General features: G+C 43.4%; 1 protein-coding gene across 2 annotated transcripts in view; it reads left to right on the top strand.

The window, feature by feature from the left end:
* The window catches only part of TMEM255A (transmembrane protein 255A), a 90,992-nt gene that overhangs the window by 64,567 nt on the left and 5,893 nt on the right, over window positions 1-20,532 (top strand). For both annotated transcript variants that reach the window (XM_031944890.1, XM_031944891.1), the window contains 2 exons: window positions 155-317; window positions 1,655-1,798. In XM_031944890.1, the coding sequence (XP_031800750.1) occupies window positions 155-317; window positions 1,655-1,798 (307 nt within the window). The remainder of the gene's footprint in view (window positions 1-154; window positions 318-1,654; window positions 1,799-20,532) is intronic.

The raw sequence follows: 20,532 nt of genomic DNA, 5'->3' as shown, positions 1-20,532 counted from the left end.
GTGTTTTCTTTCCAAAATGCTTTTATTTCCAGGACATCCCTCTGTGCTTTTTATCCATTGGGCCATTCGATCCACATGCCTATAAGACACCCTAGGGTACTCCTGGGAAACTGATGTCTGTGTGTGTGTGTGTCTTCCTCCTTTCCCCATCCAGCCGTGTGGAGATCTCTGGAGGCTATTACGAATACATTGATGTCAGCAGCTGCCAGGATATCATCCATCTCTACCACCTGCTGTGGTCGGCCACCATCTTGAATATAGTGGGACTCTTCTTGGGTATCATCACTGCGGCCATCCTTGGAAGCTTTAAAGATATGGTAAGGAGAAGCGGGGGGGGGGGGGGGGGGGGGGGGGGGGGGGGGGGGGGGGGGGATCCTGGGCCACAAAACATCCTGCTTATGGTGACCTGGAGGTAGGGGAGACAATGAAACTCAAGGTTTGGAAATCAGCTAAATCTGTTTTGGGTAGATAATGTTCTAAGTGGAAAGACAGAGACAGAGATGGGAGGGTGAGACAGAGGGAAGGGACAAAGACAGACACAAAGGGATGGAGGGGGAGAAAAAGAAACAGTCACAAAGAGAGACAGAGAAGGGGGGAGAGACAGAGAGAGATGGATGGATGCTGCTCAGTATCATCTAAAGAATCCTGGCTTCAGAATGAGGTTACTAGTCACTGGAACTCAGATTAAGAGGCTCTCCCTGCCTTAGTGAGAACCAATGACTCGATGAGATCCCTTTGGAAGGATCGTTGTGGTACAATGGGGAAAACCCTGCTTTTGGGATTACAGGAAGTGGGTTTCAATCCCACTCTTGACAGTTACTACCTATATAGCCTTGGGCAAGTAACTCCATTCCCCTTCTTGGACCTCAGTTTCCTTTTCTGTAAAATGAGGGAAATGGACTAGATGGATTTGGAGTTCTGTTCCAGCTCTGGATCTGGGAGCCTTATCAACAGGAAACAAGTGGAGAGTAGTGGGCCCCTCAAGAAGGAAGGAGAGGGCACTAAAGAAGGTTCAGAGGAGGATGTGGAAAAGGGAAGTAGGGAGCACAGACGACTGTACCCCCTGACAGTGGGGACAGCATTTGAGAAAAACCAGCAGCAAAGGAGCATGGGAATATGGGCAGCCCTTCCCTGGTTTCCATTTGCAGTCTAATGGATTTCCTTGGCCTTTGACCTTTGGGGAAAAGCAAGGGTTTAGAGAGGAGATATCCTAGAAGGCATTCAGGGAAAAAGGGGACTCCTTGAATGAAATTCGTCATCTTTGATTGATTTCATGAAAAGATTTTTGCTTCCAGATATGACTTTTGTAACTATAGCTGGGAAATGGGGAGCTGGGGAAAACAAGAAAGCAAAGAGTAGCCAAGCGGCGGCTGAGACAGAACCAGGGCACAGTGAAAACAGAAATCAGCAAACGATCTAATCCAAGCCTTTCCTTCCCCATCTGACTACACTGGGTCCCCAAGGTTATCCAGGAAGCTATGGCTGAGTCAAGACTCACACCCAGATCCCCAGTCCCAGGCATATGTTCTTTCCATAACATCACGGTGCCCCTTTTTTTCATGATTTTGATTTTTGGAAAGCAAAACACTCCTCAGCCCGTTCAACTCTGCACAAGGACAATTTATGGATTGTTCATTTGATGTTTTTTAAACAGACTCCTACCATTCCGGCAATGAACTGTTCGGTGGAAAGTGCCCATCCGAGGGTCTCTTACTACTCGCGGCCTCAGATAGCGTCGTACAGTACTTACTATCATAGTACGCCCCATCTGCCGCCCTATTCGGCTTACGACTTCCAGGTATGTTTCTTTACAAAATGGCTCCCTCCCTCCCTCCATTTCTTCTTTCCTCCCTTCCTTCCTTTCTTTCTCCCTCCCTCCCTTGTTCTCCCTTTTCCTTAATAATCACCTAATTTTTTGTATTTTTCTCTTTGGTTTTGACATGACCTTCATTTATTTAGAAAAAATCCCTCCTCTCTCCTCTCCCATGGCTCCCTCCTTTTCAAAGCAAATCCAGACCCTCTTCAGTTCCCCCTTGTTCATGAGCCCCCGTATAGCTAATATGACATAGACAGATGGCCCCAGCCACTGGGGTTCTTCTCACATGACCCTCCCGCACGTCTGTGGATAAAGGAGGAACTCAGGACCTTGCGTTGCCCTAGTTTGTATCACTCTGACTAAAATGGCAGGAAATTGATATTCTTTAATTGGGTTAAGTTTGGCATCCCCTGGCTTGGGGAATTGAGCGGTGCTTCCTTAGAATGGTTTCTAATGATGAGCTTGGGGAACAGCCAGAGAAAATGCCCGGAGACCAGAGATGAAAATGTCACATGCAAGATCCATCGAGGTGGCCGGTGTCCCTGGATCACAAAGTATGGGGGCAGGGAGGAGATAACTGGAAAGGTACAAAAGGGCCAAATGATAAAGGGCTTTGAATGCCAAACAGAGGGAAATAAGAGGGAGCCAGTGGAGTTTGGGGGAGTGGGGGGGAAGGGAGCCACTTTGACAGCTGAACGATGGACTGACTGGAGTGGGAAGAGACTTGAGGCAGGGAGACCATCCAGTAGGTTGTTGCAGTAGTTCAGGTATGGTGTGATGAGGACCTGCACCAGAGTGGTGACAGTGTCGGAGGCGAGAAGGGGGCGTAAACGAGAGGCGTCATAAAGGTGTGAGTGTCAGGATGACATGAGATTGGATATGGGAAGTCAGAGCTAGTGAGGAATCCCATGTGACTCATAGTTTATGGGCCTGAGGAACTAAGAGAATGGTGTTACCCTTTACAATCATGAAAAGAAGGTAGGAGGGGAGAGGGTTTAAAATAATTAAGTTGGGTTTTAGACATGTCCAGTTTAAGATGTCTACCATACATCCATTCTGAGATCCCTACTTGGCAGATGGAGATGGAAATCAGTAAGGTGGTAGGCTAAGATGGCCATCTCAGTTTATCTTTCATTTGCATTTCATTTGAGTTACTAAACCAGCTTATTCAAAAGAAACAAGTTGGGGAGAAGGGGAGGCAGGGTGGGTAAGGAAATGCTGAATGTTAAGGTATATTTACGTAAAGAAATTCAAAAGCTGGGGGAGAGGGAATAGAGAGGAAAGCTGGACGTGGCCTGAACAATAGCCTAGACTGGGGGGAAACAGACTTCAAAAGGTTTGTAGGAAAGATACGCGAGATCCCATGGAAATTTTATAGAGAAATTCAGTCCAGGGAGGTGGGGAAATTCTTAAAGGGAATTCCAATAATACCAAGGGGAACGAGTCCCATTTGTCTGAAGAGACGGATGTGGAACTCACTAACTTGGTTTTTAAAAGAAGTTTGAAGTGAGTCTGAGTAACACAGAAATAACATAAAGGTTGTCGAAATAAGGTTAGGAGGCTTGAAGCTAGGACAACAACTTCATTTCCAAGCAACGTTGGTAGAAAGGCTAAGGGCAGATGGGATAATGATGATGATATGGGACTACAGAGAGGGAACAAAACTGGTTGATTCTCACTTTGCTCCTGTTTTCTCTGCCAAAGAGAATGACTCTTGTGCTAGAAATACCAGAACAGAATTGGCTAAAAGGGAACTGATACCAAAGATAAGGAAGGAGATAGTAAGGGAATCCCTAATTGACCCTGGATGGGTTCAAGTCACCAGACCCAGAGAATAAAAGAATGGGAGGACGTGCTCGCTAAGCCGCTATGAGTGATATTTTCAAGACTCTGGAGGATGGAAGTGGGACCATGGGCCTGAAGAAAATCACTGCCCCAGTTTGCAGAAAAGGGAAGAGAGCAGAGTAGGTAAAAGTACAGGTCAATGAGATTGACATGTATCGGTGGCAAAAATCCTACAATGGATAACGATCCATAATGAACCGAAGAGACAATTACTGAACATCTAGCAAAGAACGCAGTAATTATGAAAAGCCAGCGGGGTTTCATCCAGAACCGTTCATGCTTGGCTAATCTCATTTCCTTCTTTGACAGAATTGCTTAACTAGCAGCTCAAGGGAATGTGGTGAATACAGTTCACCTGGGCTTTAGATAAAGATTCTCATGAGGTTCTGGTAGCAGATATGGAGAGATGTGGTTTAGGCAGTAATCCAGGGAGATGGTTTTGGAACTGCTTGAATGATTGGGCTCAAAGAATAGTTGTTAATGATTTGCACTGAACCAAGAAGGTGTGCGGTGCTATTCCTGGGAAATCTGCACTTTTGACTATTTCTTTTATTTATTTATTTATTTTTTGCTGAGGCGATTGGGGTTAAGTGACTTGCCCAGGGTCACACATCTAGGAAGTGTTAAGTGTCTGAGGTCAGATTTGAACTCGGGTCCTCCTGTCTTCAGGACTGGTACTCTACCCACTGTGCTACCTAGCTGTACCCCCTCCCCTCCCCCCCTTGACTATTTCTGTCAGTGACTTGGCTAAAGGTAGAGCTAGCACACCTCCCTTTTGGAGTTACACAGGATCAACTGGCACACTGGATGATAAGTTGGGATCCGAAGAGATCTTGGCAAGTTCGGATCCCAAGAGATCTTGGCAAATTGGGATCCCAAGAGATCTTGACAAGTTGGGATCTCAAGAGATCTTGACAGGCTAGCACACTGTGTTAAAGAAGATGAAATTCAAAAATTATCCTTGCATATGTTTTGAAAATAAAAAGCTTCAATAAAAAAAAAAAAGCTTAAAGGAAAGCATTAGTGAATATTAAAAAAAGATATAATTCACCAGGGGAAAAGCAAAGTTTTACATTTGGATTCAAGAAGTAAAAAATCCCAAGTCCAGGAAGAGACGTGGTTAGACCGCAGCTGGTGGTACAATGGATAGAGCCGGGCCCAGCCTCAGATACTTGCTAGCTATATGACCCTGGATGAGTCACTTAAACTGTGCCTCAGTTTCCTTAACTAGAAATTGGTGGGGGGGGTAATAATAGCACCTATCTCACAGAGTTGTGGTGAGAATCAAATGAGATACTATGTTTTAAAGCTTTTTTCTTTTCAAAACACATGCAGAGATAATTTTCCACACTGACCCTTGCCAAACCTTGTGCTCCAAATTTTTTTCTCCCGTCTCTCCCCCACCCCTTCCTCTAGGCAGCAAGTAATCCGATATAAGTTAAACTGGTGCAATTCTTCCAAACATATTTCCCCAATTCTCTGGCTGCACAAGAAAAATCAGATCAAAAATGAGAAAGAAAACAAGATGCAAGCAAACAACAACAAAAAAGTGAGAACACTATGTTGTGATTCCAGTCCTCCAAATCCTCTCTCTGGGGGCATTTGGATGAGATGATATTTTTAAAAAGCACTTGACCTATGGCACCCAGTAGGCGTCATACAAATTCTTATTCCCTTTCCCTATCTATCTGTTGTCTGTCCATTAGAATATAAATTTCTTGAGGGCAGGGCTGTTTCTGCCTTTATTGGTATTCCTAGCATATAGTACCTAGCATATAGTAGGTGCTATATAAATGCTTCTTTTCTCTTCCCTTCCTAGTTTGCCTCGAGCTCAACACAAATCAGTTGTTCATTCGTTTTTCAGTCTTTATGACCCACCCCCACTTGAGGTTTTCTTTATACTACAGTGGTTTGACATTTCCTGCTTTAGCCCATTTTACAAAAGAGGAAGTAGAGACAAACAGGATTAAGTGTCTTGCCCTGGGGCACCCAGCTAGTATCCGGGCCAGATTTGAATTCAGGAAGATAGTCTTTTTGATTCCAGATCCAGTACTCTTAAGCCCCTATGGATCTTGGACTGGGAGAAGACAGATATATTGTAGTTTCCAGAAATGAGGTGATGGTCTCTTTGCTTTGCCCTTGCTCAGATCATCCTGGGGTTTTGTACTCAGTTCAAGGCTCCCCAGATTAATAAGGACCAATAAGCTGAGGAGAGTGCTTAGTAGTGAGATCAATTCCATTTCCATCCATGAGATGTGTGTATTCTCCAATCAAGCCTTAGATTGGTATTAAAAGCAGTTAAATGAAGTGGGGACTCATAAAGTCAGATCAGCAAGCATTTGGTAAGCTATAGGCTGGACATTGGGGATGCAAAGAAAGACGAAAAGCCTCCTTGCCCTCAGAGTTCCCAGTCTAACGGAAGAGACAGGATGCCAACAGCTCTGCCCATTTACAATGTGTCCAGATTGCGAGTAATCTCAGAGAGAGAGCACCCGCATCGAAGGGACTGAGTAAGGCTTCCCGTACAAGGCAGGGTTTTAGTTGACGCTTGAGGGAATCCAAGAGGGATTGATGAAGAGCAAGAGAGCTCATGGGGGCCCACTAGTGAAAATATCCAGATTCTGGAGATGGAGTGGCAGGTCAAGGGACGCAAAACAGCCATGTCACCAGATGGTAAAGTCCGTGGAGGTGGAAGGAGATTGAAAAAGCGGGAAGATTCCACAGGCCTTTAAAAATCAGAGAATTTTGTATTTCATCTTGGACATGACTGGGAACCGCTAGGGTTTATTGAGTACGAGGAACAGTGATGTGATTTGGGAAGATCACTTTGGCAACTTAGTGGAAGATAGGCTTGAGAGGGGAGAGATTTGAGGTAGGAATTCATCTGGCAGGCTCTTTCGCTACTCTAGGGAAACTGGAGAGAGATTAGTAGGTTTTTCTAATCTTCCTTCCCCTATATTGAGGGATCAGACTGGGTGCCCCCTAAATGATGATTTCTTCTAGATTCATTTGTTCTTCATTTATTCAACAAATGTGCATTGAATGATATTGTACCAGCCTCAGGCTGATATAGAGATGTACAGACAGCGCGCACATACACACACACACACACACAGCCAAAGTCAAAGTTCTGCTCTGGCCAGAGTTGATTCCCAGTAGCATTATAAATATAGTCAAATCAAAGTCCACATGATGTTGTGAAAATGTCACTATAGTATCAATTATCTGAGCACCCTCTTGCAACATTTATAATATTAACTTGACATTTATAACACATTTATAGAATTAATCGCCCCTTTTACATTGTTTCGCTTGACATATTTTTATAAAGCCAATGAACAATGTAAGAGGAATAAGAAATCGGTGACAGATGAATGAGATGAAAACTCCTGCCAAGTTGGTTTGTTTCTTTAGCTAAAGAACCTTCAAAGAGTCTTAAAAGGACATGAAAGGATCACCGTATGAGAAGGTTTCCACTTAAACAGTATCAAAATACTTTGGGGACATTATTTCAGCTTGAAATAAAATAAATTGGCCTTAGTTTCTTCCCTTGTCAAGTGGGGAGTAGTCTAGAGAGCCCCATCCACACTGTAGAGCTGGGACCCTCTGTGTGACTTTGGCTAAATCTTTTTTTTTCTCCCTGGGCTTCAGTTTCCTCCTCTGTAAAATGAGGGAGTTTGATTAGAGGGTCGTGAAGTTGGCAGACAGATTCTAACGCACAGACACATTGACTAGCAAGTAGCATCTGTTATTTTTCATTCACAAATGGAAGATGGCACTTGCAGTTACAAAAATCCTAAATGATAAATGTATCTTTAGCAGGGGTCCTCAAACTATGGCCGTGGGCCAGATGCGGCAGCTGAGGACGATTATCCCCCTCACCCTGGGCTATGAAGTTTCTTTATTTAAATGCCCACGAAACAAAGGTTTTGTTTTTACTATAGTCGGGCCCTCCAACGATCTGAGGGACAGTGAACTGGCCCCCTATTTAAAAAGTTTGAGGACCCCTGATCTATAGGATGGGCAAGGCTGTAGTAGTGAAGGAAAGTAGGAGATGAAAGGAAGAAGGGAAGGAGAAAGGAACAAAGGAGGGAGGGAGGGAAGGAAAAAGTATTTAAGTACAGACAGCTCTTGCCCTCAAGGAGTTCATATTTTATATTTTATTTTAATTTTAATTTTTAAATCTTTTCCCAATTGTTAAGCATTTATTTTGCCCCTCCAAACCTCTCCACCAAATATAGAGTTGATATTCTCATAAGGGATACCAGCTCCAAAGGAGAGTTGGGGGTTGGAGAGGAAGTTAGATTATAAGGGACTGAAAATTAAATAGTATTTTATATTTGATGCTGGAGGTAATGGGGAGCCACTGAAAGTGATTGAATTGGGGGATGTCGTGGTCAGCTTTGTGCTTTAGGAACAACAATTTGACAGCCAGATGGAGAGTAGACTTGAGGCAGCTGAACTCCCCAGCAAGCTATTGTAATAGTCCGGGTATAGAGTGAGGACCCTGCACCAAGGTGGTAGAAATGTCAGAGGAGAGAAAGTGGTATATATAAGGAATATTGTGAAGGTAAAATCAACAGGATTAGGCAAGTGATTGGGGTAAGAGGGAGGGAAGATGTGAGAGAGAGGAAAATGTCCTGAAGGTAACAAGGGCCTAAATTAGAGTGCTAGTTGTGTGAGTAGGGACAAAGGGGCAGATGGCAAAAGTATTGTGAAGGTAGAAACAATAAGATTTGACAACTTATTCGATGAGGGAAGTGAGTGAAAGTGAGGAGGAGAAGATGATCCTGATGTTGGGAGCCTGGAAGGATGGAAATAAGGCAGTTTGGTAAAGGGGTGAGTTTGGAGGGGGAAAGAGAATGAATTCAGTTTGGGACATATTGGACTTGAGATAAGTCTGGCAATGAAATCTGAATGCTCGATTTAGGAATTGATGATGTGGGATTAAATTTCTGAGGGGAAACTGAGGTTGAATAGTGAGCCCTATAGAAATCATTATTAAACCATGGGAACATATGAGGTCCCCAAGAGCATAGAAGGAAGAGTATGGGGTCTCAAAGAGAACCTTGGGGAAGAACCATAGTTAGGGGGGGTGATGTGGATGATAAACGAGAAAAGGAAGATTGAGCAGGAGCTATCAGAGAGGGTCCTGGAAAAATCAAAAGGACAAAGTATTTAAGAGGTAAAGATTGTCAGCAATATCAATTGCAGCAGGTTGAGAAGGATCAGCACTGAGAAAAGACCATCAGATTTGGCAAATCAGAAATTTCTGGTTTCTTTGGAGAGAGCAGTTTCAGTTGAGTGGTGAGGTTGGAGGTCAAATTGGAAGCTGTGCGACTTTGGTCAAATCAGCTTTCCCTCGAAGCAGATGACCTCAAAGGGTTCTTTGTACTCTGAATCAGGACTTAAACTTTTTCCACTCTCGACCCCTTTTTGCCCCCAAAATTTTTATGTGACCTCTGGTATATGGATACATAAAATAGATATACAGACATTGATGATAAATCATAATTTTGCAACCTCCCATATGGGGTCGGGACCCACAATTTAAGAAGTTTTGCTCTAAATCCTTATTATTGCTAAAGTTCCTTTTAGCTCAAAGGCCTATGAAGCTAATAATAGCTAACATTTATATAATGCCTGCTCCGTGCCAAGCACTGTACCAGGTGCTTTATAATTTTTTTGACAATAACCCTTAGGGGTAGGTCCTGTTGTTCCCATTTTTATAGATGAAGAATCTAAGGCAATTAGAGATTAAGTGATTTGGCCAAGGTCCTGCATCTAGTAAAGGTCTGAGGTCTTTCTGACTCCAGGCTCTATTCACTGTGCCATTATTTCCCCTAAATAAAGCAGCAAAGAAGTAGCAATAAATAATCCGAGACTTCACTTTATATAACTAAGAAGCACTGGCCACTAGGTGGCGCTGTAATGAATAGAGGCCTGGAGTCGGGAAGACCTGAGTTCAAATATGATCTCAAACACATTTGTGTAACCCTGGACAAGTCAAAGAGCTCTTTGTTTGCCTCAGTTTCCTCATTTGTAAAATAGGGATAACAGCAGCACCTACCTATAACAGCAGCACCTACCTCCCAGGGTTATTGTGAGGATCAAACAAGATAAGAATTGTAAAGCAATTTTAAATGTATACGGTACACAGTAGTTGTATAAATATAAACCGTTATTATTAATAAGAACAGTGAATTGTGAGAATACAATGAGCCAGTACATGTAAATTGCTCTGCAAATCTTTAAGTGCTATGGAAATGTGAGCTTAGTATTAGAAGTTCATATGTCCTAGACGTTTGGCGTACTAAATAGGGCTGGCCTTGGCGTCGGGAAGCCTCTCCCTATTCTCTCTCCAGCCCTCTTATTTAAGGCAGTCGGCCCCAGAGCCCAAATCTACTCTTCTAGAGTGATCACCTAGGCCAGAACAGGCAGCTGCAGGGGATAAGCTACAGTTTGGGAGGCTCTCTACCCCTCAGGCGTCCTAAGTCTTTGGAAAAGTATTTTCTTTCTTCCTCCCAGTTGAGAGTTTGGATTTGGAAACATAAGTGGACCCAAGTTTAAAACTTGACTCTATTTGATCATCAGTTTCATCAGATAAAAATGAAGAGGTTGGAATAGATGATCTCCAGGGTCCCTTTGATTTTTGAAATCCTCGCACTCTCGCTCTTTTCTAGCTTGGAACTACTAGGGCAGAAGGCTGTGCACACTGTCAAATGCAGCGATAGTTTAGGGTGGTTTGTTTAGCTTTTCTTTGTTAAAAGGAGGATTCCCTCTGAAAGGGAAGATGTGTATTTTTCCAGAATTTCTTATGATATAAAGACAAAAGACATCGGTAAAAATATTGCTTTGTTTTTTTTTTTTTTTAGCTAGATTAATAAAAGAGGTTTATTACTGAGTTTAGAAGCAGGAGATAGGTGAAGGTAGAGATAAGGAGGGCACTGGACAGAGGGTCCAGTGGACAGAGGGTCCTCACTTGGCGACCATGTTTGGAATCTCTGCCTATTGCTTTGTTTTTGATAGAAAAGAGCTCAGATGAATATTTCTCTCGAGTATCCAAGCTCAGCTTTCTTTCAGTGTTTTCAGTTTAGTTTTATCAAGACATTTTAAAAATCTTTAAGATTTGCAAAGCAAACATTATTCTATCTTTAATTTTTCTTTGTAAGTGCAAAAGGTCACAGATATAGAGCCGGAAGGGACCACACAGGCCATCCATTCTAACCTTCTCATTTTACAGAAAAGGAAACTGAAGCCCAGGGAGAGGAAAGAACATATCCAAGGTCACACATAGGATCTGAGTTCTAGAACTGGGAGGGATCTCAGAAGCCTTCTAGTCTAACTCTGTCATTTTACAGTGGAGGAAATGGAAGTCCAGAGGGGTTAAGGGACTCGCCCAAAACTATACAGCTAGTCAGGATTAGAATTTAGCTTTTCTGCCTTCAAAGGAGTCAGAATCCTTCCTCCCATATCCTACTCTTACATTCACTGTCACTGTCAGGGACACTTTGAAGCCCCCACCATTGAATTAAACCCTCCCTTTCCTGTAACAGGTAGTCAAGCAAAATAAATCAACACCTTGTCAATGCCTGAGAGTGTCTGCCTCATTCCCCACCCATGGCCCACCACCTCTATACCTAGACACGGGAAACATGATTGCTTACTAGTCCTCGGAAGTCGAGATTGGTCACTGGTCAGAGTGCTAGAGTCTTTCAGAGTTACTTAGAGCTCTGAGCCTTTTAATATTGGTCTTCTTTACATTATTATAATCATCAAGGAAATAGTTCACCTGGTTCTGCTCACTTTCCTCTCCATCAGCTCATAGAAATCTCCCCAAGTTTCTCTGAATTTCTTTATATGCATCAAGTCTTATCCAGCAATATTTCACTGTATTCGTAAGTCAAGCAGAGTGATATGTAAAAAAGGACACAGAATCTGGAGTCAAAGGCCCTGGGTTCAGATCTCTTCTCTGATGAATCTCAGAAGAAGGCTGCAGCAGTAAGGGGTCAGGAAGATAAGATTGGAGTTTAGGTGAGGCTTGAAGGAAGCCATAAAACAGAGATAAGGAGGTAAAGAATTCCTGGCCCAGGGGAAGGTCAGTGAAAATGCCCCAAGTTGGGAGATGGGACATCATGAGGAAAGTGTGGGAATATTTCCAAGGGTTGATTTGTGAGCATTTAGAAAGGGAAGCAGTGACTGCAAAGCCTCAAAATAGCTTCGTGAGGGTATATCATTCCAGACTTGCTTTATCTTTTTTTTCTTTACGGGATCGAGTATAATTAGATGGATCGATGATGATCCCCAAGCAGCCATTATTATGTCAGCGATTTCCCCTTGGAGGGGAACTCTCTAGTGGAGCACCCCAGAGATGTATTGTAGATCCTACATTGATCAACAACATTTTTATCAGTGATCTGACTTGTCACGTTTGCAGACGTGGTGAAATAGAGATGATGATAAGAATAAGAAAATCTCTCTGCCAGGGTGGTTGTAAGGATCAGATGAAATCAATTTTATCAGTGGTTTGCAAACCTTAGAGTTCTGAAGAAATATTTGGCTGTTGTTACTAGAATCAGAGTAGTACCTTCAACAAAAAGTAAAGGCTGGAGAAGGCAGGGCAAGGTTGGCGGCGAGGGGTGTTGAGGGCAAAATATGATGAGTTATGTTGTTTTAGACCTGTTGCGGTCGAGATCCCAAGTGGCTGTGGCTATCAGGCAGTTGGAGATTCAGAAGTGGAGTTCAAGGAGGGACCAATAATAATGATAATGATGGCTAGTATTTATATCATGTTTTGTTAAGGTTCACAAAGTCTTTTTGTATTACATGTTGTTATATATTATTACATTTTATATTATATTTTGCAGCTTGTATTTACAGTATTATTATATTTGCATGTTATCATATTTACAGTACTTTATATGTATATATATTTGATCTTCACAACAACCCAGGAAAGTAGACATATGCTTTACAGATAAGGAAGCTGACGTTCTGAGAATATATTTGCCCAGGGGCCCCCGGGTAGTGAGAGTCTGTGCCAGATTCAAACTCATGTCTTCCTGATCTTAAGCCCCATACTGTGTAAGCATTGTGATCCCTAGCTACCCACAGAGCAGGTTAAATCCATTTCAGAACCATTTGCAGAGGATAATTGAGCCTGTAGGAGCCAATGGCTTCATGCTCAGAGCCATTTTAGGAAAGGAAGGCAGAGAGGAACAATGGACAGAGCCCTGGGATGCACCCATACATGGGGCGGTGTGGGGAGGAGCTTGATAGAGGAAGATCTGTGGAGGAAATGGAGAAAGACCAGTCTGACAGGTAGGGAGAAGTCAGCCAAGTAGGAGAAAAAAGCTTGAGGGAGGGAGTAGTCAATAGGATCAAATGCAGCAGAAATCAAAAAAGGACCAAGACTGAGAAAAGGCAATAAGGAAATCATCGGGGACTTTGCAAAGAAGTTGTTTGTGGAGGTGGCAAGGGGAGACAGCGCTTTCTAGGCATCTGGCTGTGAAAGGGAGGATAGATGTAACTGGAATGGAAGCTATTGCTCATAGCTTCATGTCAGCTGCACATTTGATAAGTCTGCCATCTGGGCCTTTGTGATGTAAGTGGTTACTTAAAATGTTAAACTGCATAGATCCCTAGGGCACCCCACTGGAGACTTGCCATTTTGACCTGTTCTTTGGATCTATTTCAACCAGTTCGAGATCCCTCTTATTGTATTTGTGGTCCAGTAGTTGCCGAGTGGGAGCAGGCACCCTGGCGGGCCATGACATCTATCCGTGGGACCATTGTCAGACCCCGAGGGGTGTCGAAGCAGAGTGTGGGAAGACAGGCTGCATTCCGCCGGCTCTGTCCATACAATCCTTAATCCCCACCACTTCTCCACTCCACCTCTTCCTTTGGCCCCTCAGAGTAGTTAACAGTGGTTCTCAAACTTTTGTTCTCAGTATCTTCATGTTGTTAAAAAAACTATCGAGGATTTGTTCAAAGAGTTTTTGTTCACATGGGTTATATTTATAGCTATTTACTATATTAGAAATAAAAAACAATTTTGAATTTGTAGACCCTCTGAAAGAGTTTCAGAGACCCCAACAATTCTTTGGACTACACTTTGAAGACCACTGAGTTAGAACCTAAATTAACTGCTACCCACAGTAGCTCACAGGTACTACTGGGAAAATTCTGGTTCCCAGATCACCTTGCGACTGTAGCCGCATTCTTTGGAGGCCAGGCTTTGCAACTGGTGGGCAAGGACATGTGAATAAGAGCCTGACATCTTTCCTCCCTTATTTTATTATAAATGGGAAAGTCATTCAGAATGGGTAGATGTGGGATTGGTTAAGATCTGTAATACCAGACTTAGGATGTTACCTACCCCGACTTCCTGCTCAAACCTTACCCATTTTGTAAACTTCTCTGTTCTTGTCAAGGACTACCAAGCACACTACCATGCTATCCTCACAAACCAGCATCGTCTTGGATACCTCACTTTCCCATATCCCACATCCACATAACCCATCTTGTGAGGTGCCAAATGTCATCATTTCTGGCTTAACCTTTCTAGCATCTGTCCTCTTCTCCGCGTCCCCACGGCCACCGCCCTCATCATCCTTTACCAGAATTGTTGCAATGGCCTCCTGATGGTCTCTCTGCCACAAGTCTCTCCTTTTTCCAATCTGTCGACCACAGTGATTTCCCCAAAGTGCATGTCTAATCCTGTTACTCCCTTACTTGATAAATTTCAGGGGCTCCCTACTGATTCTAGAATCGAATTTCATTTCATCTTTATCTCCTTTTTCTATTTTTGTGCATGTTTTACAATGTGCACAATTATTAGCGTGCTAATACACATACATACAAGTTATAAATAAATGAATATACATTTATCGAGGTCACAAGCAAACAAAAATGTTTTACTGGTGAAATGTACATAATCCCAAAAATATGGAGTTCACTTTAGCAAACTCTACATTTCTCTATAAAATCTCTGTGTTTTCCCCACCAGAGCAGAGCAAGATGCTTTATCAAAGATTTTGCTACAAGCTAGATAATCTATATCTGTAGCACTCCTCTGATCTGCTCTTTTTAGTAACATGGTACAAAAATGAAAATGAGGTTAGTCTGGTGTGAGCTGCTCTCATGAAGCCCTGCTGGCTCTTTGTAGTGGCTGCTTCCTTTTCTAGGTGTTCGCTAACCATCCCTTTAAACGACTTGTTCTCAGATTTTTCCAGCAGTGGAAATCAAGCTCATTGGTCCTTAGGGTGTGGATTCTGTTCTCCAAGTTAAAAAAAAAAAAAAAGTTGGGATATTTCCCCTTCTCCCATTCTGCTTAGTGGTCCCTTTCTCAATCTACACTATCTTTCGAATATCACTGATAGTGGCTCAGCAGTCACATCTGACAGCTCTTTCAGTACCCAAGGATGTAGGTCATTTGGGCCCACGGCCTCGATCTCGGGCAGCTCCATGCCCTCTTCCTGTCTAGCCTCCGTGTTAGCCACCTAGTCCAAAAATCATTCTTCTTGGTAGCAAAAAGAGAAGCAAAATGAAATTAAGCAACTCATGGCTATCAGGCAGTTGGAGATTTAGAACTGGAGTTCAAGGAGGGACCGATAATAATAATAATAATAATGATAATGATGACTAGTATTTATATCATGTTTTGTTAAGGTTCACAGTCTTTTTGTATTATATATTTTCATGTTATATATTACATTTCATGTGATTCTTATGATCCTATTTATTCCTCTTTGATCTTCCTTCTCTGACTCCTGCCATTTTTCCTCTTCCTTGGAATCGCTTCCCTTTATTCCGAACTTAATTCTTGATGAGAGCTTCCCAACCCTTCTGAAATCTATCACATCGTTTTTGCTGAGGCACTGGGGTTAAGTGACTCGCCCGGTGACACGTCCTGGCTAGGACATGTTAAATGACTGAGGCCACATTTGAACTCAGGTCCTCCTGATTTCAGCGCTGGTGCTCTGTCCACTGTGCCAACTAGCTGCCCTTATCACAATATTTTAATTCAATAACTTCTACTCCCTAGAAGAGGGCGGTTAAGGGGGCAGAACTGGTAATCTGCTGACTTCCCAGTTAGAATGTATTCATCCCTGTGATCTTACCTAAGCCCTTTGAAAATTGCTTTCTTGAAAATTCAGTTGGAGCTGACAATCTAATGGGTCAAATAGGACAAGCAACAAGTACCTACTAAAGCCAGACGGATGTCGTATACTTTAAGAGTGGTACAGAGCGCTCTATGGATTGTGACAAGGGAACCGTGGTATCTGCTTGAAAGCTCTGGGAAGAAGGGAGTATTGAGAACTGCCTTGAAAGGAATAGATTTTAACGGGCAGGGATTGAAGGAGATACAGCGGCGTAAAGGAAATCCCCGGAAGAGGAAAGAGTGTGAGCCTTTTAGAGGTGAGAACAGAAAACAAATAGTCTGGAGGTTGTGTTGTTTTGTTTTGGGAGGTTTTTGCAAGGCAATTGGGATCAAGTGACTTGCCCAGGATCACATAGCTAGTAAGTATTAAGTGTCTAGACCAGATTTGAACTAGGGTCCTCCTGATTCCAGGACTGGTGCTCCAACCACTGGACCACCTAGCTGCCCCTAAGAGTGTGGCTTTTTTTTTTTATGTAAAGAATATACAGCAGAATTATAAGATATCAGGCTGGAAAAGCAGAATTGAAAGGGCTTGAATGCTGGGTTGAATTTCAGCTTAGTTCTGTAATAAGAGGTAAACCCGATACAGTACTTTAGCAAACTTTAGGGATACAGTGCCTTAGCTTTTTTAAGTGCCTCATCACCACTATGAGACAGGTAGTACAAGCATTAGTAGCCCCACTTTGTAGGTAAAGAAACTGAGGCTCAAAAAAAATGCTTATCCATCCTGATTAGCTCATCCTCAGCAAATATAGTGTTGAAGTAATATTTGAACTCTGACCTTCTTGTTTCCATGACCAGTACTGTCCACTACATCTTTCAGTTGGTAATAGGGAGCTACTGAAGGTTTCTGAGCAGGGCAGTGATGTGGTTGGACTGGGCTTTCAGGGCTCTACCTCTCCCTCCATACTTGGTGGCAGCCTTTACTACCTTAATTGAGTTAGGAATTTTTTTTTTTTTTTGCCCTAGTCATTATTCCAAATTGCTCTTCTAGTGAGTGGGGATGGTTAGGGTTCCATAGGCAGGGAAGAAGGAGGGAGTGATAGCAGGCCTCAAATCTCAGAGGGGGCCTGGCGAGGGAAGGGAAGGAGGGAGGGAAAGGCCGGCCTCCCGTCTTCCTCCCAGTGTGCTTCAATTTTGGGCACCCTCAGGCCGCCACTGAGGAATGGCAGGAAGGACTAGGCCGACTGGGCCCAGCAGTAGGCTATTTAGATGGCCTTTCATGGCCCGTGGTGTGCTGGGAGAAATCAAAGGCCTGGCCTCTCCAACTGCCCATCCCATTAATAAAAGCAGACTCGGGCTGGAACCAAAATGCACCGGCCTGCTCTCCAGCTGGAACAAAGCTACGGTGGTCTCCGAGGTGCCTGCTGTTGCTAGGCAGCCACATGCTAATGCTCTGGCTCATCTTTAACCCCTGCCTCTCCCTCCTCCATCACCTCAGCCAGCTACACGGCTGCACATACTCTCACTCACACATACATGTGCTCTGACACACACACATAGATGTTCTCACATACACATCTGTGCTTTTCCGTGTTCATCCGTGTTTTCACAGACACTTCTACACAGCACGGACAAACTCACACATCTTCTCTTACACACACATGCTGAAACACAACACATATGTGCTCTCGCACATATTCATGTGCACGTTTGCACACTGACACATTCTCGTTTTAATGCACATGTGTCTTCACACCCATACACACTCATATACAATAACCATACTCCTATTCACACACATGCACACACCATCATTCCCACATAATATACTCACACGCATACACATTATGCATATGTGTTCTCACAGACACATAATTCAGTCACAGATGCTCACACGTGTAGAGGGTCACAGTCAGTGGGGGAACTCTGGGTGAGGTAGAAGACCCTTCAGCCCAGAGGGAACCTGCTGACAATGTGTGGTTTGGCTCCCATCTCCCCTAAGGGCTCTCAGCCTTCCTAGAAGTCAGGGGGCAGTGACAACCCGTGTGGAGACTGAGGCAGAGTGATAGCAGGTGGCAAACTACGTACAATAGCAAGTTGTTTATGTGGTCCCTCATGCGCAGTATATACTTAGTGCATGTGCAGTGCTGTTGTTACATGAGGATATGAGGGTCTAAAAAGGGGAAAGTCCTTGGGATAAACGGACTCCATGTTTCCACCATCCTTGGGAATCTCACCTCATCACTTCCCCACAACAGTATATTTTAACTACCCTGGCATGGGGACTCTAGAAAGCACAGTACGTTTTGTCACCCCAACTTGGGGGCTCTAAAAAGCAGGATATTTTAATCACCCCAGTGTGGGGGCTCTAGAAAGCAATGGTACGTTATATAAGATCACACACGTTAACATATACACACTCATACACATATGTACTTATATACCACTCCTATAAATGCACACTGATAAACATATATTCTCATATATCCTCTCAGACACACTTATACAGACACATATATGCACGTGTGCTCACACATTCTTATACGTGCTTGCATACACGTGTACATACTCGCTATCACACAATACATGTGCCTACTTACATATACATATGCTCCCACACTCATACATTCACATATACAGATTCTCGGACACACATATTTACAGATACATACATAAACACGCTCATACTCCTTTGCACATACATACTCATATGTTCATGCTCATACATCCACATGCTCCCAATCATACATTTATGCTTATATGTGCTCGTAATCATGACATGCTTTCAGATGTCTTACACTAAGGTTCACAGTGCTCACGCACACATGCTGTCATGCACACGTGCAGTGCACATTTACACACATACACAGGTTCCCTTATACATATTCTCACTCACATGATCACATTTACATTTCCTGCTCACACACTCACACACATAGACCCTCTCTCACATGCTCTCAAACTTATCCACATCCTCACGGCCTCACACACACTTTTACATATACACACATACATTTTCTCACACACATGCTCACATACATACCCGAACACTCATACACATGTATCACATTCATACATATACCCATGCTTAGATACACACTCATAAATGTCTATCCTTATACATGCAGTCACACGTGTTTGGCACATGAGCTCACACAGCCCCCTATTTTCTCACATGCTCACACATGCCTATGATTTCACACACCCATGGTCTAACATTCATATATATGATCACACGCCCATACTCACACCTACGCATCCATGCTCACACAAACATTCATATAACGCTCCCTCCTAAACTAAAGAAGTATGTGCACTCTGTATCCAGTTCTCTCCGGAGGCTTATTGGGGCTTTCTCAATTTCATCCTGGGCACTCAAAGGAAGAAGGCTTTGGAAAAGATGAGCAAGTCATCCGAGCCCTTTCCCACACACTATTTCCTAAAATACGAAACTTTGAAGTCGGATCACTGGGGATGTTCCGTTCACACAGCTTGTGTGCTATCAAAGCACCGCCCCAGCAGCTGCTCTCTTCAGGGGCCCTTGTGGCAGCTCCCAGGGCGACAATGGGCATCTTTGGCCTGGCCCCAATACAGCTCCCCAATCTTCTCTATTTCTGGGAGCAGTGGGCCTGTTATCTAAGCTTAGGCCTACCCTTGGCTTGGGAACAGGCCCTCTTTCAGGGGGAATAGCAATGGCAGTATCAAGTAATACCCCCTCTACCACCACCACCCACCACCACTACAGCTGAAAGGAGCACAAAGATTCACAAATTTGAAGCTGAGAAGGATGCACCTTAAAGTCATCAAGTCTAGTTCTAATCACGTTAGGATAATGTTCAGACCCACATCCTCCAAATCCAAATCCTTCTCTTTTATATTTGTACATTGCCTGCTCTTTCCCCTACTTTCAAGTCATAGACACTAGTCCCAACCCTAACCACTGGGCTGCCTCAATAATAACAGCAGCAGTTGTGAAAACCAAAAAACAATGCTAGAAGAAGGAATAATACAAGAAAATGGCCAGATCTGCTCTAGCAAAGACTAGTGCCATCCCTCCGCCTGATCCCCCTCCCCAACTAACCTTTAGTGATTCAGAGAAAATATTCATTGGAGAGGGAAGAGAGAGCAATTGGCATTATCAGTAAGGTGAGCTGAGTTTCTCTTTAGCTTACTCCTGGAATGAAGATCTGGGGAAAGGTCTCCAGTTTCAATGACTCTCTCATTCCTTCAGTTGGAAATTTTATCCAGGAGCAATAAAAGATGGCAGTTGCAATGTCTTCTCAGTGATGACATGTAATAGGAGTGCTCACAGTTCATCAAGCAAAGGAAATGCCAGACATAGCTTTCCCCACAATTTGGTTGGGGGGGTGGTAAAGAGGGCACACAGCTTTATTGCTTGCTTGATCATAGGCGCATAGATTTAGAGCTGAAAGCAACCTTGGAGACCGTCAAGTATAATCCCCCTCATTTTACAGATGAGGAAACTGAGGCACATAGCGGCTCTGTAACTTACCCAGGGTCACACAGCCAGTGTGAGGATTTGAAACACACAGGCAGGATTTGAAACCTAGGTTTTCTGGACTCCAGATTCACCATCCTGTCACTGAGAAAATTCGGGGCCCACACAAACTTAGGTAAAAATGGGAGGAAAAAAATGGAAGTCGTGACTTCTCAGTGAGTTTTCTCGTGAAGCTTTGGATATAATTCAGCTCTCTTTCTTGATACACATCCTCTCTGTCCCCTCTTCAACATACTAGTAGAGTAA

The sequence above is a fragment of the Sarcophilus harrisii genome, chromosome X, assembly GCF_902635505.1.
Source record: "Sarcophilus harrisii chromosome X, mSarHar1.11, whole genome shotgun sequence".
Taxonomy (NCBI): domain Eukaryota; kingdom Metazoa; phylum Chordata; class Mammalia; order Dasyuromorphia; family Dasyuridae; genus Sarcophilus; species Sarcophilus harrisii.
Note: the sequence above shows the minus strand (reverse complement) of the source record. Positions and strands in the feature narration are given on the sequence as shown.